General features: G+C 32.4%; 3 protein-coding genes across 4 annotated transcripts; 2 read left to right on the top strand and 1 right to left on the bottom strand.

Annotated features, from left to right (window-relative positions):
- The first annotated feature begins 1,116 nt into the window (after positions 1 to 1,116).
- Positions 1,117 to 4,247, top strand: LOC113563061. Its single transcript, XM_026974098.1, has one exon. It carries the CDS (start codon positions 2,189 to 2,191, stop codon positions 4,133 to 4,135), a length of 1,947 nt encoding a protein of 648 aa, XP_026829899.1. The 5' UTR covers positions 1,117 to 2,188; the 3' UTR covers positions 4,136 to 4,247.
- Positions 4,248 to 4,502: 255 nt separating this feature from the next.
- LOC105283360 lies at positions 4,503 to 7,622 on the top strand. The gene is made up of 3 exons (XM_011346048.3): positions 4,503 to 4,722; positions 4,802 to 4,853; positions 6,008 to 7,622. The coding sequence occupies exons 1-3, from the start codon at positions 4,632 to 4,634 to the stop codon at positions 7,059 to 7,061; spliced, it is 1,197 nt and encodes a 398-aa protein (XP_011344350.1). The 5' UTR covers positions 4,503 to 4,631; the 3' UTR covers positions 7,062 to 7,622.
- LOC105283359 (guanylate kinase) lies at positions 7,166 to 12,532 on the bottom strand. Of its 2 annotated transcripts, XM_011346046.3 has the most exons (6): positions 12,361 to 12,532; positions 11,449 to 11,537; positions 11,022 to 11,289; positions 9,716 to 9,942; positions 8,706 to 8,816; positions 7,166 to 8,492 (listed from the first exon to the last, which is right to left on the bottom strand). In XM_011346046.3, the coding sequence occupies exons 2-6, from the start codon at positions 11,483 to 11,485 to the stop codon at positions 8,479 to 8,481; spliced, it is 657 nt and encodes a 218-aa protein (XP_011344348.1). In that variant the 5' UTR covers positions 11,486 to 11,537; positions 12,361 to 12,532; the 3' UTR covers positions 7,166 to 8,478. The 2 variants fall into 2 exon arrangements, with proteins under 2 accessions (XP_011344348.1, XP_011344349.1); XM_011346047.3 differs by lacking the exon at positions 11,449 to 11,537 and having other exon boundaries at positions 12,361 to 12,530.
- Positions 12,533 to 13,114: the final 582 nt, after the last annotated feature.

Below are 13,114 nucleotides of genomic sequence, written 5' to 3'. Positions count from 1 at the left end.
TATTATAAGCATATCCCAGATAGCACATTAAATTCTATGAATATTCTATTTACTGTCAAATATGCTTATATGAGAATATTCCTTCAGAATTATGTATGAATATGTCTAGAATATTTTTGTTTTCAAGGAACATTCTATAAATGTATGTAGTACATTATAAAAGTATTTAATAAGAATATGCTAAGAATGTTTTAAAAACGTTAAAAGAATATACAACTTTTAGTCAGATGGCGTTAGAAAATAGAATGGTTAGGAACTAGTGAATTGTTCACATCATCAAAGCACGACGTAGTACTTAGTACGAATAATTCCTTCAATATTAGTGACTCGAAAAAGAATCATTATTGTGTTTCGGTTTTTACAAACGCTCCCACGTAAAGTAGTAAAGTCCTCGACGATATTCCATCGCATATTGATTTTCAACACTGCCGATTTAATAATCGGGCTCGAATACAACACAAGTCTATCGCGTTTGTCAGTATTCGCGATCGCCGTTTTTTAAGGATATAAATATTTTTGAGGATTAAGGATATAATCCAGTTCAAGAAGAACTCGTATACTGTTCGCATTTCAATGTGTCCTTAATTGTACGAAGTGGAAAGAAGCAGTACTGGCAAAGAAACGAGAAGAAGAGGATACCGTGAGAGGGTTAGAATTATTTTCGTATTTGCTTACTGAAACTTAATGCTATATCACAATATTGTGATTAGTTTATACTGATGAAACTTTGATATTACTATTGTGATATTATTATATGATAATATATTAATTATAATAAAATATTTAAAATTTATATTGTTTCTAATTTTATTTTAAATAAACGAAAATTTACATTAATTAAAACATTTTAAATATTTCAAATACACCAATTTCAAATACCTACAATTATTTTTCGCAGTGTAACAAAATCAAAATATCTGTTAACATATAAATATAGAAAACTGCATTTTCATAATAAATGTTTAAATAGATTATGATTTTAATAAGTATTATTATTCTATCCTTTGTCTATCAAAATATGTATTTGCATAAATATCTACAATTTAAAAAGCAATTATACACAGAATATTTATGCATAGTAGACACGTGAAAAATAATTGGTATATCTCAAATATTTAAAATATTTTAAGTAATGTAAATTTTCATGTATAAATTATACCTATATAAAATATCTTGTGAATATTCCCAAATTCTGTTTTGTATATTACAAGAATATTTCAAAGAATATTCTGTGGCTCTATTCAGCATGTTATAAGTAGTTCCATTTTATTATTCTCTGCACATTTATTTAATGTGCTTTTCATCATATCAGTACATTCTCAGAATATTCTAATATTCTCAATAAATATTTATAGAATCTTCACAGAATAGGTTTGTGCTATCTGGGATATTTTGCATGTACATAATTGTGTGTGTATAATACATCATAACATAACAGTCGCTATCATGTTTCTCTGATTCCCATAATGTAGATACACCAAAACAAGAATATCGATACATCTCACATTGTTTTTTTCATTTTCCCAAAACTTACCATGACACTCAATGGGATTTCATCCTTCGACTGGTTTAAAACAAATCAACTACGAACTTCACATACGATGTCGACGAGTATCGACTATGAGCGAAAGCAAAAGAAAGAAATTTTAAACTTCTTGGAAGGAATAATCGACCAATATTATCGTGAGTTATTACTCTGTGAATTTCACCTTAAAGCCCTGTTTTTCGAGTTGCTGCTACAAGTGGATGATTTACGACCCTCTTTTGTTTCTTCCCCGGCACAGCCATGAAACGTCAACTCGTGCGATGATGATTGGTAGATACACATCCTTAGTACGTACGTAGAGTCGGGCTCGTCAAAATGCAATAAAATTCGTAACTACAGACGCCATCAAACAAGGACATTCTTGTGCCGCGATTAACCCATGCCTGGTCTTTTTATCTAGGTTTCACGTGCGCGCGATTTCTATCTATGTTACACACGCATACACAACACATATACCATTCCGCATTCTTCTTTTTAACTATGTATATATCGTGGTACCGATCTGTCCATATAAAACTCATGCTTTGCTTCCTCACGTTTATTGTTCATAAAGCGAAGCAAGCAAAACTACGGAAATAGTGTGGATCAATCGATTTAAATTTTGCAAGAGTATTACTCTTTCTCAGTCCTTCGTAATTAGCAATGTTATTTTCTTTATTGATGTCAACATTGATGTTAATGGTGGCAGGAGGTACGGGCTTGCAACACAAGTTCGCCATAAGAAGCTACGCGTTCAACTCACACGAGAATGAGAATTTAAGGATTATATTGAATTACATCCGAGACAAGCAAGAATTGTCTCCATCCATAGTTTCGCTCGTCTTTTCTGACGTTCGCTCCAACTTTGTGGATCTTGTATCCAACTATGTAGGGAGCGAACCAATTATCAGCTATAAAATCACGACGGATGATCTCTCGCAGAACGATACGTGGCAGAATCGCATTGATCTCACGTGGATCTTCATCCTTGATAATATTAACATTTTAAATACCTTTGTACATAAACAGAATCACATTTGGAAAACTACCAATCAATACCTGATAATCAACATTGCACCAAGCATTGCGACATTGTCGCAGGATATTTTTCAAATTATTTGGAAGAACTATAACGTCTACAAAATCGTTGCTATCTCGATTCAGGACGATTTCCAGTGTCTAAGCAGATATCTGCCATTTGAGAAAAATCAATGGGATGAATACGGCGTCGTGCGTCAGATTTGCTTGATGGAACGCGAAAATAACGTTGAGCTTTATGCAAATTTCGAAAATCTGAACGGATATCCTATACGCGTGGTCGTATTTCCGTCCCTGATGATGAACGTCACGCATGACGAAGGTATGAACAAATCGAAATTCAGCAAACTGGACGCAGATGCGATGTTACTGTTGGAAAAAGCGATGCAGGCCAAGTTTCTCGTCAATGTGTTATTTCCGCAACCTCATGAAGACCCCTTTCATCGTACTCTTCAATACATCGAAAATGGCAAGTCGGAAGTGATCATTACCAGCTTTTTCATTTATCGATACGAGGAGTTTCAAAACTATGAGTTCACAGCTAGCATTTACGAAGATAAGCTATGTCTGATCGCACCCACAAGTGGTTTCGTTCCAAAATCGTATATGCCAATAATGCCGTTCACACCAGATTTATGGGTGCTCCTAGCGATATACAACGTGATTGCATCTGTCTTGTGGTTCCTCATCAAATATTATAGCGAATTGTTTCGTCGGCAGGAAGCGGTACTTCTTCCCTTGACTAGGACAACCGAGAGATTCGTCTTTTCAATTCGACAGTCAGATCTATCGCCGAGAATACATCCCTACGTCTCATCGTGCTTCTACCTCGTCGAAACACTGTGTTATCCATTGAAAGAGAACAACAGTAGCACCAGTAGCACGATTTCTCAAAGGGCCTTTTTGTTTGGTACTCTCTTCTTCGGCCTCATTGTCATCGGCCTCTATCAAAGCTGCCTCGTCTCCAGTTTGAGCCACCCATTTCATTATCCCGAGCTGAACACTCTGGAAGACATCGCTGATTCGAACTTTACCATAATTACCAAATACCACAACTTGAAGCAGAATATATTTGTGGAAAATACGACCCTAGTGAATAAGTTGCGAAATAAGATCAAGGTGATCGTTAGCGACAAACCAACCAACCACATAGTAGCCTTCACTAAAAAAGTAATCGCCATTGGTCGGTACAAATCCTTCAAACTGGATGATCTATCCGATTACTACGACGTAGACGGCAACGAAGTACTTCACATAGTGGAGGAGTGCCCGTACACTCTTTTGTTGTCCTACATAGTGAAGCTATATTCGCCGTACCGGGAGAGAATCAATGAATTACTATTGCGAATGCGAGAAGCGGGTCTTGTTAATTTATGGTACGAAAACATGGCATATCCGGTATACGAAGCTGAGCAGAAAAGAAAGATGGCCATGAGTGAAAGAAGGATCAAGCTGACTATGGAACATTATTCTCTCACGTTTGTCGGGCTTTTGTTCGGATTGCTTTTTTGCATCTTTGTGTTTCTCGCGGAGTTGTATTTCGCTAAGAGATCTCAGTCGCTGATAAAATAGTAGATTTTTCAACGATTAAAAAATGTGCACTTTTGCGTTAGTCTTGGGTCACAATACTAAATTCATGATCGTTCTGCTTTCGACAAAGAGAGAGAACATTTATCTTCATAAAGTAATAATTGTCTGAATCTTGCGAACAATACGAAATCTTAATATCCTATCTTAATTGGACAGGTTTTTATATCTGATAAATTGGCACGATATTATATTCGTATTTTCTTTTTCTTTTTTTTGTGATTGTCATGTATGCTCGATTTAGCCAGATAATTCGATCAACAGCTGTTTCATTCGCAGCAGTCTTGAGTTTGATTAATCGGATATGATGACAGCTACGTGTCCGTTGTTATCGATCGTGAGAGCCCTCCTATTCGAGAAATAATTGTTCGAAATAACAAGTTAGCGCGTAGAGCAGCACTAAGGTGATGTTCTGAAGAGAGACGAAGTTTATTTTAGGAATCTACGAAAATACGCACACACGCCTCTGCGTCTCTTCTGAATGCTCAGTCGCAGATCGTTGCTCGATTATAAAATCATGGCTTCTCGGAGATATGTACCATTGAGAGTGATTCTAATTGCCATTTGTTTAGGTATGTACGTGACATTTCATGTGTTTGATCGTGATATATGAAGATAAACGTACATACATTAACCTTATTTTTTTCATAGATATATCGTCCATTGTTGTTGCTACTGTTTCGTGGGATTCGAAAACACCTAGGTACGTAATATTGCTATTACGTATTCCGCAGCTAGATAAAAAAATATATAAAATATGATTCATATCGTAAATACATATATACAGTAATGAATTCTAGATAATTAATAATAATCAAATGTAATTCACAATTAAATCACCAATATGTCATGTTGAAAGAAATTTGTACATCTATAACATCAAATTTAGTTAATCAAATAAATAAAAGTATTTTAATTTTAATTACGAATCAATTATCAATTATATACAGGGTGGGCTCAAACGTTCCGGCCAGACTTTGAGATCTTATAGGAAATTTAATTCTGAACAAAACGTTTCCTATAAACATGGGTCGAAAAATGCTTCCTTAAAAAGTTAGCGCCCAAAAACCTCTGAAATCACGGTTATTTTATAGATTTTTACAAATATCAAGGAAGATATGCGTATTTTAACAAAAGGCAAACAAAAGTCGGTATGAGATTTAAATTATCTTTCAAATGTGATCAAAATGATTACGTTCCATAGGTTTTGAAATAACCAGTTTGAAGTTTCAAATGTACAAAAAAAGTGTTTTTTCCACGGTAGAGCTTTTTAAAATATTCTTCATTTATACTAGTTATAGCCTTAGCTAATTTTTAATATTTATCTTGCTTGTTAGTTATTCCACTAAAACAATTTTATACATGTTTTCTGCATTGTTTAAACCAATCACCATAGGTGGATGAAAGGAAGAGCAGAAGGTGAAAAGAAGATTGGTTATCTCAAAACCTATAGAACGTACTACAATCAGTTTGATCTCATTTGAAAGATAATTTAAATCTCTACAACTTTTGTTTCAGTACTTTTTGTTAAAACACGCATACTGTCCTTGATATTTGTAAAAATCTATAAAATAACCGTGATTTCAGAGGTTTTTGGGCGCTAACTTTTTAAGGAAGCATTTTTCGACCCATGTTTATAGAAAACTTTTTGTTCAGAATTAAATTTCCTATAAGATCTCAAAGTCTGGCCGGAACGTTTGGACCCTGTAGTTATAATTTTGCTTTAATCCTTTAAATAAATTGCATTGTTTCTAACAAACAGACTTATAATTAATAAAAACATATATTGTAACCCTTATCGTATTATATCGGTATGATCATATTATCATATCATGTATCATATCATTTATTATATAGGTATGATAGTTATAACTTGGATAAAGGACCGGTAATCTACAAGGCGTATTATCCAGACACCCGGAAATCTCATCAGGAGAAACCCTATTTTGATCAAAATACAGTATTGGAGACGAGTTTCCAGATGCCTTCCGATCAATCAGCTTACTCAACTGAAACCGCAGATCGTCCTATCTGGAATAATGAATCATCCGTTGTAGCGAATGACGAAAGGAGAATTTTATCAAAGGAACAATGGAAAGTAATGAAAACTCGACGTAATTATAATTTTACAAACGAATTCGATCCTTTCCATGATAAACAGTCTTTAGAGATATTCGATGGAGATAAAGACATTGAAAACGTGAACATCAAGGAAATTTCCAAACTTGTTAGAAGAGCAATTTCTCGAGATCTGGAGAATTGGAATGCTCTCGAAAGATATCTCGGGCGTACCAGCAATCAAGCTCAGCCAATATCCCAGTCAGAGATGTATTTCAAAAAAAGTCATGAAAATGAGAAAAATTACAATTACCCGTTTGAAATCAATCAGCGAACTTTTAATCCGTCACAACAGCTGAGATCTAAAGTATTACAAAAATTAGAGACGCGCGATGTAGAACAGTTGCAGCCTACTTATCTCGAAGAAGTCGATGCGAGCGAAATAAAGGACACAATGAAGGACGAAGCAATCGTCAATGGCATGCAAGCTGCTGACGCATCATCGGTCAATGTTATTTCCGATTCGTCAATGGAAAATATCTTTCAACCACGGCCACAACTGATCAGATACATGTTCTTCAGGAAACTCACACCGCAACGCAATGAACAAATCGAAAAAGTGACCGATGAGTTGACATTACGCAATTACGGCGACGATCGCATTCATGAAGCGATTACTAACGACAGCCGCAATAAGCAAGTAAAGGAAAATGTCAAAATAACATCGATCGAAGTAAGCAAGCTGCCGCGGCACAAAATACGTCATCATCACGATGAATGGCCAAAACGACATTATTCCACTCACCGTTATCGCGCGCAATCTACTGTTTATCCAATTAATACAGAGAAATAATCGAATAAAGAAATACACGGGTAGAGGCAGGTTAATAAAATCCTTTTGATATAATGATTGTAATTAAAAGCACCAGATTCTTCATATTATTAAATCATAACTGTACTATATATCCCATTTATTAAATGTCATTGAATATACAATCATATATTTTCTACGACAATGTACTTACAATAAGATCGATTTTTCTCTATTAACTGTTAATTACATTAACATCAAATTAGTTAACACTAATCCTTATTAAAGAAATCTTCTTTCTCGAAATACAATGTTTGTGTGCACAAACATAAATTCAGTTAAACACTATTATGGACTGTAAACGCAGATTTTTGGAATGTTTATTCATTCTATAATTCTACATACAAGTATTTGGGATGCTCGTACGAAATTGAAAATTGCCATGACGTAAATCATAAAACTATATTGTATACATATTTTTGTATGATATTTGACATGAAGATAAGTACACGAGGACAAAATCGCAAGTATTTTACAAATACCCTACTCTATCGGAACACAACCTTTTTTGGTGAATAGTCTCAGTTTTTTTTTTTAACTAGATCTACGTACTATGTTTATCTTCATTGTATGTTATTTCTTGAGTACTGGATTAAATTACTATATTAGCGAAAAATCTTTTCACATCCCTACTATAGAATAGATTTATTTGTTTAACGAAAAGGAAATCATTTAATGCATTTTTAACCATGTCATACTAATAAATGAAAATCTTTCAAAATTGTTTTTAATCTTTTCGTTGCGAAAGGCACGAGAGTGCATACGCTATCTTGATCAATCGCTATATCAATCAGACATTTTTATAGACAAATCAAGATTCCTTACAAATTCCTGTTAATATAATAAATAATTATTTTATACTTCCATGTCACATTTTATTTATAATGTTTATACGATATTTATTACTTTGTTAACAAATATAATTATTAAAAAATTTGTTTGTAACAAAAGATTTTTAATTCGTAAATATTAGTACAAACTCCTATCCTTCAGTTGTAAAACACTCGTCATTTAGCATATCGATGTATTGTTTTGCGTTGCGTATGCTGTTAGATCAACCTTATTGTAACAAAGAAAAGTATACCACAATTGTAATTATCGTCGCTAAGTAAGAAATAATAATTTCTGTGATCAAAATTAGAGCGTATGCAATGTAACTACGCGGATTTATATATTTAGTTTTAATTTGCAAAATGTGTGTGCGCGTGTGTGTTGGGTGTGATTGTGGGTGTGCGCATACACGTATATGTGTAAATATATGTATATGCATACGCACATACACATATTTTAATTAAAACACGCCAATTACATTTAAGACAATAGTTTCCAAATACATTGAGAAATATAATAATTATTCGTAATTCAGTGTTCGAAGAATTCATTAGATTGCGATTGCGTATTAACTCGTTTCATCTGAAAAATACTTATCATGAATAATGTACTTTCATGTAGGATATGTAGAAAATATTAATATAATTAATTTTTACAAAATATTATTGTACTATTTGATGATTGATTATATTATTTATAACCACATAATATGTCTGCGTAGTGAAAATATTTGTATATTATAACATCATAAAAATATATAAAAATATTATTCAGAATAAGATAAATCTACTTTACCTGTTTTGTGATGTAGATCAAACTTGGCCACTATAAAATTGCGTAAAATTTCATATGCTTTTTCTAAATCATCGTTTTCAATGATGATATCAAAGTTACCCGGTGTTTCACCTATAAAACACATGTACATACTATATATGTATATAAAGTTATTACATATATATATGTATATATATATATATATATATAAAGCTTTATATAACTTTATAGAATAAAAAATTTTAATTGTGTGTGAGGGGGGTATGGGTGTGGGTGTGGGTGTGGGTGTGGGTGTGGGTGTGTGGGTGTGTGGTGTGCGCGCGTGCGTGCGTGCGTGTATGTGTAATTATAATATAATTTTACCCATATTTACTACATTACATGTACCTATATGTGCATATGTATATGTATGTGTACTAAATATGTACAAAATTCTTTCCATATACAAAATACATACATATAATATACAGGGTGTATTACTAAAGGTGTTACAAGCTTATATTTTTAAAACTAGATGAAGTATGAAATTTTTGTTTTCCAGCAAATATTTGGTATCGAAAATAACATATGATGAAGTTAATTTTTTCCTAGGTGGAGTGGTTAAAGTCACATCAAGGATATTTTGATTTTCTAACTGTCGACATATATTTTTTGAATGGCGCTAATTTCGAACATTTGCTTTAAGGATTTATTACTTTGTTTTGTTATTTCTATTTGTTTTGTTATTATGACTATTTGTGGTCAATCTACTCGTCAGGAGACGGGCTACAATCGTACGCAATAAAAAATATATGTCGACAGTTAAAAAATCAAAATGTCCTTGATGTGACTTTAACCACTCCACCTAGGAAAAAACTAACTTCATCATATGATGTTATTTTCGATACCAAATATTTGCTGGAAAACAAAAATTTCATACTTCATCTAGTTTTAAAAATATAAGTTTGTAACAACTTTAGATATACACCCTGTATATCTAAGTATTGCTTTAATATAATGTTTATTGTGAATTGCGCATACACCAATCGTACCATATTCTAGCTCACTTCGAGCAATCGCCAGTCTATGCTCCAATGATTCTTTGGTTTCTGTATTTCTGGCTTTTAATCGTCGTTCTAATTCCGTAATAGATGGCGGTTTTATGAAAACATAAAAAGGATCAAGATGGCTACACTGCTTTATTTGCTTTACACCTTGTATGTCAATGTCCAATACACACACTTTTCCTAAACACTGTACCTCTTCAACCGCTCGTTTGCTGCAATGATATTTGAATGATATTTTCTATACAGTGGATCTCTTTAACACAGATTCATATAATACGATGCAAAAATTGCAGAAATGCACATATAACGCAATAAAACATTCTTGTATAATAATGATGATGATGTTGATAAAAACTAAATAAGAAATATAAAATAAAGGTTTTGGATTAGTCACAAATGTTTCGATAACGAAAATGATTTCGAATATGAGACCATGAGACGACAGATTTAATTGAGTATATATATTATATAATAATACAATCAATGAACAAATAATCTGTATATAGATTTATTTAATAAAAGGAAGTAATCCAGAAATAAACAAAAATCCTTTTATAAGTTATAATGCCTATAATCTAATGTTAATTAACTTGGAGATGGGATATCGCAACACTAGATTTCTTGTATTTAAGCAAAGATTACTATTTACATCATTACAAAATTCTTATGTGATTCAGCTGTTCGTTTACAATTTACTTAGCACAGCACACTTATGCATAGAATTAATATTCTTAGTAGTTTTTATTAACTTCTTTCTTCAGAGGTGACACTAAGTACCTTTTATTTGGGACGTCGTTTTAAAATAATAATATATACAAAAGAGATAACAAGTCTTAAACAATGAACACGAAGGATTACTTCGTATTTAAAGAATTTAAAAACAGGAATATACTAGAATTAGTAGACAATAAGTTAGTACAAAGAGCACAACTTTATTTTTGACGTGAACATTTTCAGCAGTTCTTTATGAAATAATTCTTATATATTTATATTTATATTTTGTAAAATAAACATATATTAGATTACTTATCCATTGTGCTTGATTAAATCTACATTTCTATGATCCCATGTTCCAAGACATTTTTCTTGAAACATATGTGACTAATCGAAAAACCTTATTCCACCTTTTTTAATTGTTTCTTCATGAGGTATTGGCTCATTATTAGTTATACTAAGATTTATAAGACACCCTATATATATGAATAACTCATGCGAATCATAAAACGCAAAATATATCATCTGCATTATATGTGGGAGTCCATTGTGTAATGTTTCTCATATTTCCTCTTACCTTGTTCCATATATATTTCCACCAAATGTTGCAGTTTCAATAAACTCGCCTTTCTTAATTTGTTCCTGTATTGTCTCTTTATCCGTAAAATGGTAGTGCGTTCCATTTTCTTCACCAGGCCGAGGCGCTCTCGTTGTATGAGATACCGAAAATTTAAAGGTGTCAGGAAATTCGTCGAACATCCGTTTTATCAAAGTGCTTTTCCCGCTGCCTGAAGGACCACATAATACTAACGGGCGTGGTCCTTTGTGAATCATACTGTGATAGCCTAAAAATACACATTTTTCAGTTTTACAATCTTTTACTTTCTTTTAAAACTATTATCTTTAAATAATTAAATCTTTTTCATAAGTGCATTATTTGTATACTATTTTATCAGATTATTCAAATCTATATTGTATTATAAACAAAACTGGATTTCACATACCTATCTTTAATATCTTATACCATCGTGTAGACATCATAATTAAAACAATACAACGCTGATGTTCCAATATTCATCTCAAAAATTTGATTCTGTATAATCCAATATTTCAGAAAAATTAAGCAAAATCATATAATTAACATAATATTTAAACGTAACATTGTAGTATACAGGCAAACTAATTACATGTAGGATTACATTTCTCATTCCTTTTAACTAGGAAATAAGAAAACAAAGAATATAAAAAAAGTTTCTATAATACTAAGACTGTAATTCAATTGATGTTAAAAATGCTTTAAACACTTTCTATCCTTCTTGTTTGAAAGAAGAAAAAGGATAGAAAGTGTTTTGAAGCATTTCAAGTACTGACTACAGCTTAACATTGTATCTAAACAATCAAGATTGATGTTTTTACTTTTATAAAGAGTTTACTATGCAAATCAATGCCACATGACAATGTATCCATAACAGCACAAAAAAACTGTAACTTTTAAAACATATGCATAACAAAAGAGAGGATTTGAAAGCATCTCTCATGATTAACCTCTCTATGAGTGTTTCTTCTTTATTTTATTCTTTTTTAGGATAAACAATGTCGTTCTGTCATTTCGAAGAAAATTAATCAAAAATAAAAATCTTAAAGGTTAACAAAACCAAATCATTCAATTGAATTTCATTTTGTTCGCGTCAAATTTGTAATTCGTTATACGCAATTAGATCGAATTTAGAAAGTTATTTGTATCGATATTCCAATAATCTGAGTTTAGATTAATATTTCATGCACTTGCAATTCGTATTCCAGTCTTATTTATAATAACGGAGAAAAAGATCGAATTAACCAAAGAATCCAACTGCTGACAAAATCACAATCTATTATTAACTATCGACACTTCCGATAAGGATGATTCTACTTACCTTCAATTTTTTAGAAGCAATAAATATCTATAATTATGAAACGAAGTACAATGCAAAGTGATATCACACGATAAAACTTAATTTCGACCGGGCCAGTTATCCACGGTTATCCACAGCTATAGCCTTCAGCTGAGCTATTCACACAATCAAAGATCAATCAAACATGGAGAATCATACCCATGCCACAGTAGCGTAACTCACTAAATTTTGTGTACCACGCAATGGAGTACGCATGCCTGAAGTCAGCTAGTATATTAGCGTATTTTACACCGAACTAGTGCATCCATTTAGTCATTGGCTGATTAGCTCAAATGTACTATTTGATACGCGTATCAAACGATCGGTGTAAACTAGGCTATTATCGCTATCTGAATTTGGTAATTGTCCATTATGCGACTAATAATTCCGAGAAGGCCAAGACAAAACATATTAACGTTTGATTACACTATATTCGCGATTTGTTGGACTTTGTAAGGTGTTTGAGTTATCTCATATATGCGGAAAACGAAACCCCGCTGATTTTTTGACGAAGGCTACTCCAAAGGATAGGTTGGCAATCCTTTTATCATTATATTTTTTGTTAGCGTTGATATACTTTGCAATTAAACATTAATGTGCAAAGTGGAGAGAATTTGTTGAAATATTGTCATGATATTTTGGTTCTTAGGGTGTTTACATTCACCCCTCCCCCTCCTTCTACCTTTATGTTCCTATTACAAGTGTGATAAGGAAGGGGGTGCTTGAGGGCTATATG

The sequence above is a fragment of the Ooceraea biroi genome, chromosome 12 (assembly GCF_003672135.1).
Source record: "Ooceraea biroi isolate clonal line C1 chromosome 12, Obir_v5.4, whole genome shotgun sequence".
Classification (NCBI taxonomy): Eukaryota; Metazoa; Arthropoda; class Insecta; order Hymenoptera; family Formicidae; genus Ooceraea; species Ooceraea biroi.
Note: the sequence above shows the minus strand (reverse complement) of the source record. Positions and strands in the feature narration are given on the sequence as shown.

Coding starts and splice junctions, on each gene's coding strand:
- LOC113563061 (XM_026974098.1), top strand. CDS start 2,189: ATGTTATTTTCTTTATTGATGTCAACATTGATGTTAATGGTGGCAGGA.
- LOC105283360 (XM_011346048.3), top strand. CDS start 4,632: ATGCTCAGTCGCAGATCGTTGCTCGATTATAAAATCATGGCTTCTCGG. Junction 4,723..4,801: donor TCTAATTGCCATTTGTTTAG/GTATGTACGTGA, acceptor TTTTTTTCATAG/ATATATCGTCCATTGTTGTT. Junction 4,854..6,007: donor TGGGATTCGAAAACACCTAG/GTACGTAATATT, acceptor TTTATTATATAG/GTATGATAGTTATAACTTGG.
- LOC105283359 (XM_011346046.3), bottom strand. CDS start 11,485: ATGATGTCTACACGATGGTATAAGATATTAAAGATAG. Junction 11,290..11,448: donor GTATAAGATATTAAAGATAG/GTATGTGAAATC, acceptor GTGTATTTTTAG/GCTATCACAGTATGATTCAC. Junction 9,943..11,021: donor GGAAATATATATGGAACAAG/GTAAGAGGAAAT, acceptor ATATCATTGCAG/CAAACGAGCGGTTGAAGAGG.